This window comes from Theobroma umbraticum, unplaced genomic scaffold (assembly GCF_002168275.2).
Source record: "Theobroma umbraticum cultivar Fairchild unplaced genomic scaffold, ASM216827v3 scaffold_44.0, whole genome shotgun sequence".
NCBI lineage: Eukaryota > Viridiplantae > Streptophyta > Magnoliopsida > Malvales > Malvaceae > Theobroma > Theobroma umbraticum.
Window position 1 is genome coordinate 10,272,233 of NW_018397255.1, and position 7,330 is coordinate 10,279,562.

Here is a 7,330-nt window from a genome sequence, read left to right on the forward strand (position 1 = left end):
AGACATTTTTGCAAAGGTGACGACGCAACTACTTTTCCAGGACAACAGCTCGCAGTAGCATCTGAACAATAGGAACTAGACACAACAACAAACCCTGATTTCCACCATCTATTGGTTGCCCCTACCAATCCATTCCCAGTCGGATCCTAGAGTTAAGCATCACCAGACCCAGTGGCAAAGATCATTGCCCCATCATGGGTCAGAACTAGGGAGAACAACTGCCACTGGTTTTGGGCATTAAACAAAAATCAAAGCCAATTAACTACAATACCATTTCAAAAACCCACATACACCCAATAGCCAAAAATTAGACTGCATCAAATCATACCGGTAAGTTACAACTTATTACTTATATGATGATAATTACAAAGCAGCACAAGGTTTTCACACCTAAAATCTAGCATGTGCCCAGAATAATTGTACATAGCACAAACTTTTGAATTGTTAGAATGAGTTGATATCTTTCTTTGCCAGAGAAGAAGGAAAACATCTGGCTTGCAACCTCAGAGTAAGAAAAATCACACAAGAAATAGATGCTGCAATAACTCACCAGTTGAGTGAGAATCGTGGAACCCTCATAGCTGTGTTGCTGTGCCTTCTGAGTGAAGACAACAGATGAGTATTCCATTTTGAAACATTACACAAGCTGTATCCTTCTGATAATTACTCACCATGGAACTTTGGAATTCTCACCATTGAACAGCTAATCCAATTGGGAAAAGGAACTATAGGTCCATCAAAATTATACAAGGGCAGGTGCCCCAACAAAGCTGCGATCCCCGTCTCACTCTATTAACCACCAGTCATGGTGATGCAAAACAACATTGACCTAGCAATGCAAAGAACGAGGAGAGATATGCTTCAGAAAGAACACTTAAAAATTACAACAATCAACAAAATTCAGAAGCCACTGCTGGAAGAGGTGCTGCCAGATCTAACAGTTCCTGTGGAACCATTACTAGTTTTGCTAATGACCCCCTTCCCAAAATACTCAGCAATTACAGAAAACCCATCCTTCGAGCTCTTAACTAGTTGGAAGAATCGATCTTGATCTTTTGAATTCTGTTCCAAGCTTCTCTTCATTTCCATTACAGATCTGTACTCAGGAGCACACTCAGGGCATTCCTTTTCATTATCACCAAGGCAACGTTGATGAAATGAGTGCATACACATGAAGTGGACAGCTGGGAGGTCAAGGGTAAAAGTGCAAGCAGTGCACTTGCTCAGCTGAAATATCCTGGCATTTGTCCTAAGGTCCTCAATTTCTTTTCTCATCGTCAATGTGTCTTCCTGTGCAATTCAAAGACTCCTTGAATTAAAAAGAAAAATAAAGAACAGTGATTGAACATAGTTCTTGTACTTGAGATATGATTATCACGGAAAATTTCAAAGCATTAAAAAAAAAAAATCCATCTTTCTTCATGGCTTAAATCATTTTGGAAAGAAATGGACAAATTTTATGTTGTATAAGTTAATGAGCTTCACAATGAAGAATGCATGGTATACCACTAAATATGAATTCTTTACTGGTTTAATATATATGAATCATTTCCATCAAAGAAACTAAATAACTGCAATGATGCAAAGGGCAGCAAAGATTATCCATTGCAGCATTGTTGTTTTAAATTATAATTAATTTGTCTTCTGTTCTCTCACATGCTTAGAAAATATTGTTTTAATCTCTTCATGATACTTTAATATATGTATTTTTTAGATGTAGTATGATATGGAATGTTTAATGGCCACATTCTCTAGATAAATAATTCCTGAAACTATTAACGGATCAATGACCACCTTCCACTGCGTGTAGGAGACTGAAAGAGATGTAATAAACCTTGTAACATGAAAAATCATTGAAAGCAACTTGGTACACCAACCTGATACTTCTCTATAGCCCGTCTGTCCTCTTCAATCAGCTTTGATTCTTGTTCAAGTTTCCGAGCAATGTAATCTTTAATAACAGATAGTGTGAGGCACGGATTCCTTGAAAGTGTCTGAAGGACGATAATGGGAGGCAAGATGTCATCCCTTTCTATATAGGTCAATACTTCTTTCACTTCTTTAGAGCAATCTTCCCCAAGTTCCCCAAAATACTTTAGAAGATCTGCCCAAAGGGTGGGATCCCCACCTTTACCAGAATCCCCTAGCCTTTTGCAACATGCAATCAATCCCTCATGATCATGAGCTTGCATGTAACAAGCAATCACTTCTTTATAAAGCTTCATCTTCTCATAGAGATACAATAAACCTTCTTTAAATGCATTCATCTCACATAAGATAATAGTGAGATCAACATCATAAAGTGGATGTTCCAGGTAAGATGGCCATGCACTCTTAAGCAAGCGTAGCCCTCTCTCACGCCTTTCCAGAGTATCCTTTTCAAAATATGAATTCTTACCATCTACAGTTAACTTCCCATTATACACTGCCCTTGATGTTGCAGGTGTTGCTGGTTTCACTTTAAGATTAAAATCTATACCATTGTTACCTTGGGCGATTGAAGGGAAGTTCAAATCAATAGACAGGTACAACTCCAAGAGTGTGTTGTGAATCTCTACTTGAGCAGGAGAATCTTTTACCTTGTCAGCATATTTTTCAAGGAAATCCATAAGAGATTGTGGATGGTGGATGAAAATGTTGAGGAAATCAACAGGAGATGGCAACATAGATAAGTAAGCACCATTTGAGGTTCCACTTTTAGCCAAATCTACATCCTCAGTACAAAGCCTCATGAGTATATCAATTGTCTCTTCTGGTTTGTGCTCGATGAGAATCTTCCCATATTCCTTCACTGTCACCCCAGCTTGACTTGGTTCAAGGCTTGAAATATATTGCAATGCTTCATCATATCTGCCGAGGTCTTCAAGCAAAATCTTTAAGTACCATTCATGTCTGCCTGCCTTCTTTGCAACATACATGGCATGTTCATGGTAATTGGCAGCACGGCAGACCCTTATAGCAGTCTCCACATCGAATTTATGTTCCCCAACACCATCCTCACTCTTAATGAACACATTCAGCTTTTCGACATCTTTCAATTTTGTATAGCAGTTTAACAGAAGGGTAGTGTGATCTTTAGAGGCAAGCCCCTTCTCATGTAAATTTTCTAAGTAATTTGTAAGGTTGTAGATTCTTTGTGCATCCAGAAACTTTTGTATTACATATGAAGGTTCAAGGTGACCAATGGTGAGGATGTACTGAGCCATAGCCTCATCATAGTCTTGTTTGCTATATAGATGATCGCCATACTTCCTCAATACTTCAGCAGTTGCAGCAGCATCAGCTTGCTGAGTTTGAACAAGGTTGATAGCTACAGTGTAAAGGTTTTTCTTGAAGAGCATATCTAACTTGCTTTCCATATCCTTCTCACCGATACACAAAGCTGATTTGTCAGTCATTATAAGTATTATATTACCCCATTCACAAAGCATGTGAGAAACTTCTTTAACCACTAGACTGTGTGCTATTAACCGGTTCTTGAGGTCATAAACATTAAAAGTATTCTTGCCATTTCTTTGATCTGCAACAACACATAATAAATATCCACGAAACCACCCTAAAAACTTCTTCTCTCCTTCAAAAGCCCAACATGGACCACGTCCATCTACTTCATAGAAATACACAGCCTCAGGTCGACCAATTATCAACTCCTAATCAGAAAACAACAGGGAAACACTTCTTTTTCTAAGATAACATATTATGGTTATCAAGGCACAATAAAAAAAAATAGGGCATGAAAAATGCATACCGAGCGGTCACTCATTGTGACACTATTGACATTGCATCCAATCTGATCTAAAATTTGCCGCCTAGGAGGTTGGTTCTGCATGCTGAACAAGCTTACTGAATTTGGAGTTACAGCAAACAATAGAAGGGCTTGACCATCCAATCGAAAACCTAGTCCTGTAATCGGTGAATTTCCTTTGTCAGAAACACTATCAACCTGAAGCTTGAAGCGGGTTATTCTTTCACGTGCAATATCTCCCTTGATGCAGTAAATGCAACCATTGTCTAGCCCAATGGCTATAAGTAATATCGGCGGAGCTTCCTCTAAGACCAAAAATGATGTGATCTGCAATGCACACGGACTCCCATTAAGAGTTTAAAAATAATATAAACTCTAGTCTAAGGTATTCCACGAGTTGATTTAGCTAAGGTTCAGTTTGGTCATTGCTTTTAGCCTTTACTACTCTTTGCTATTAACTACAGAGCCAAAAAAAAAAAATACCTTAGCTTGAGGAAACTGATTGGTGAAAATACGCAAAATTCCAATACAATCAGGACTAGTGGTACTCGATCCTTCCGGCTGCATTTTATCAAGATCAAATACCTTCAGGCACATCCCTGATTGTTGCGGTGATATTTGCTCATCTTCTCCAATACTCACCAAGAAATTTCGTTGCTAATTTATCAAAAAATGAAAAAAAATCAATCAATCAATCAATCAATTAAAGTTATTATAATATGAACTTAAATTGCGAAGAAAATAATTTTTCTTTCTTTCTTTTTTTTTTTTACCTTGAGCTGCTGGAGGAAGAGGACGGAAGAAGAGTGAGCTTGGAAGCCGAAATTGAAGTTGAGGCCGCGGTCCAGGAGGCTTACAGTGCCGTCGTCGCAGCCGATCACCAGCTTTCCTCTGCCGCTGGAGCAACACTCGATTTTTCCACTGATTTCCTCTGGGATTTTGCATTTCCCTCCTCCCAATTTCTCCTCGAAGAACTCGAACTTCCTCCACTGATACATTCTCCCTTCTCGATCACGGATCGGCTTTCGGATCACTGTCCGAAAATTAAAACCCTAAAAACTTAATTCTTTTTTCAAAAAAAAAATTAATGATTAAGCTCTCCACTCTTAAATGTTTTGTTTTTTTGGGTGGAAAAGAAGAAGGGTAAATACGTACTAGTTTCTAGCCTTTTCGGGAGATAAATCGGTTATTGCTATTGCCAGGACGGTGGTTTCCGAAGCTTAGACGGAGAACAAGGTAAACAACGATTTGTCTAATCAGCAGAGAACCTGCTTTAGATCTTAAACGACGACGTCTTCAAGAAGACCAGTCATGGGCTCCTTTTGTTTCGGTTTTTCCTAAATAATACTTGGACTCACTTGGCATCTAATTTGGGCCATCATTGGACCCATCAAGCTGTTTGCGCCTTAAGAGCATAATAATCCTGATGAAAATCAGAAGGGCTTCATTATCCAGAGTTTTTTTAGATTCCGCTTAAAAACCTATCCAGAAAAGGTTTTAACATGTTTTTTTAACTATTTTTAATCTCCATTTTTTGCCCCTAAATATTTTAATCCCAGTCCAATTGTTTTTTTTTTAATTTTTATCAGAAAAAATGTTTACATGAAAAAAATGAATAATATATTTGAACGAATGATAAATTCATTTTAATTAATATAAATTTTTATTTTCTTTGTTTTTGTTTTGTAACAACTCCCCGAAAAGTAAAAAACAAGCAGCAAAAGAGAATCTAAATAAATAAATAAATAAATAAATAAATAATTCTATACTTGTTTTAACTCTAAGTAAAAGGAGTTATATTGTATATAAAAAAAAATAAAAGTAAACTATGATTTGAACCAAAAGATAATAAAGGAAGGAATAGAGTTTGATAGTGTAGATTAAAAAGAGCAGCACAGTGATGAGCTCCCAATCACAGAAATGATTTAGCTTAAATGCTCTGCTCGCTTTGCTGTTTTGCCATAATGTTCTAAAGTCTATACCAAGTCTGCTCAACCTTCCAATGAAGTGAATCAAAGAAATAATTGACGGTACAACCATGGCCATGCTCCCCAGCAGACAGCAATGGCCAATTGGAGAAGGGATAGTGCAGTCTTCCCCACACCACAATCATCGCTGGACAAAGTAAAGGAAGGTATACTGGTGGCTTCCAACCCTGGGCAATATTCAACTTTTGAGGGATTGGATTAGATCCACGTAGACAACACAACTAATTATGCCTAATGCCCAGAATTGATTACCATGAATATATCTCAACATAAATTACATTTTTTCCAAACCTCATGTGTAAAGAGGATATCCAAATTCATAAACTATTAATATATATATATATATGTAAATAAATTCTGAACAAGAACTAGGTTTGTTTCAATACATAGAATTCAAAACTGTTGGAAGTGTACTTAGAGAAAACCTAGTCAATATAATAAATATAAATTTGATCAAAGGAAATTTGCAAAATCCCATAAAAAAACATGGATCATATTAAACCTTAATTATTGAATTTGTCATGCATATATGTTTTCGTCCATTTTATAAATACAAATTCTTATTTAATGGCCGCTTACATTCCCAAAAAAAAAAGTATAATAATTAAAAAAACTTGTTAAGTATTTAAATAAATGAAAATAAGTTTTTATTTTTTATTATATTCAATTAAATCGTTATTTATTTATTTTGAGTTAAAAAAGCTCCTATTTTAATCATTAGTCAAAATGTCACTTGTAATTTTTTATGTTATATGCATGACGATGATGTGAAGAATGAAAATGTAATTATGTCATTATGTTACATTAGTATGTCATGTCATCTTTTATTATGACATATCAACATGTTACATTAATATTATATGATCATGTTATATCATCATTTACAATGACTTGTCAACACCACATAATCATGTCATTATATCATCAAAATGTCATGCAATCATGAACTATAGCATTTTAATATTATATGATATAATACGATAAGTGATATTTTAATTAAAAATAATAAATCAATTGAAGGTAATAAAAAATAAAAAATTATTTAATTTTTTTTAAATAATTTAAAATTTATTTTAGATATTCTTCCAACATGCAAATTTAAAATATTTAATCAACGTACAGGATACTTTTGAAATCTCACGTGTTGGTTACGAACTTCACATGAAAACCACAAATGCAAAATCAACCTAGTATGAAAAGCAGCGTTGTTATGACACTTTCCAGGAAAACGCGTAAATATTAAAGTTCTCTTTTAATGGTGAAAAAAAGAAGCATGATTGTGGCAGCAAGCACAGTACAAAATGGATTCCTCCTCATTCACCGCATTCGGTTTTGCTGAAAATTAAATGCGTGAAAATTGGGTACGTCCACCGTTACTTGATTGCATGTCCTGGTTTGAATCGTACGACAGACCCAAAACATATCAGCTGCACTGGGGATGGTCCTAATTAGGGAAACTTCACTGCCCAAAGCCTCTACTTTTTAGATGTTGAATCTTTCATGTGAATGCGAGGCAGGCCACAAATTGGACAGCGAGAGAGAGAGAGACAGAGAGAGAGAGAGGCTGGGAGAGTGCCTTGAGCCCAGGGGATTTGTT

At 36.0% G+C, this 7,330-nt stretch overlaps 1 protein-coding gene across 2 annotated transcripts; it reads right to left on the reverse strand.

The window, feature by feature from the left end:
* Positions 1-297: 297 nt before the first annotated feature.
* Positions 298-5,024, reverse strand: VPS11 (vacuolar protein sorting 11). Of its 2 annotated transcripts, XM_021418641.2 has the most exons (6): positions 4,901-5,024; positions 4,519-4,811; positions 4,229-4,402; positions 3,749-4,072; positions 1,878-3,650; positions 298-1,290 (listed from the first exon to the last, which is right to left on the reverse strand). In XM_021418641.2, the coding sequence occupies exons 2-6, from the start codon at positions 4,741-4,743 to the stop codon at positions 901-903; spliced, it is 2,886 nt and encodes a 961-aa protein (XP_021274316.1). In that variant the 5' UTR covers positions 4,744-4,811; positions 4,901-5,024; the 3' UTR covers positions 298-900. The 2 variants fall into 2 exon arrangements, with proteins under 2 accessions (XP_021274316.1, XP_021274315.1); XM_021418640.2 differs by having other exon boundaries at positions 4,519-4,980.
* Between the last annotated feature and the right edge of the window lie 2,306 nt (positions 5,025-7,330).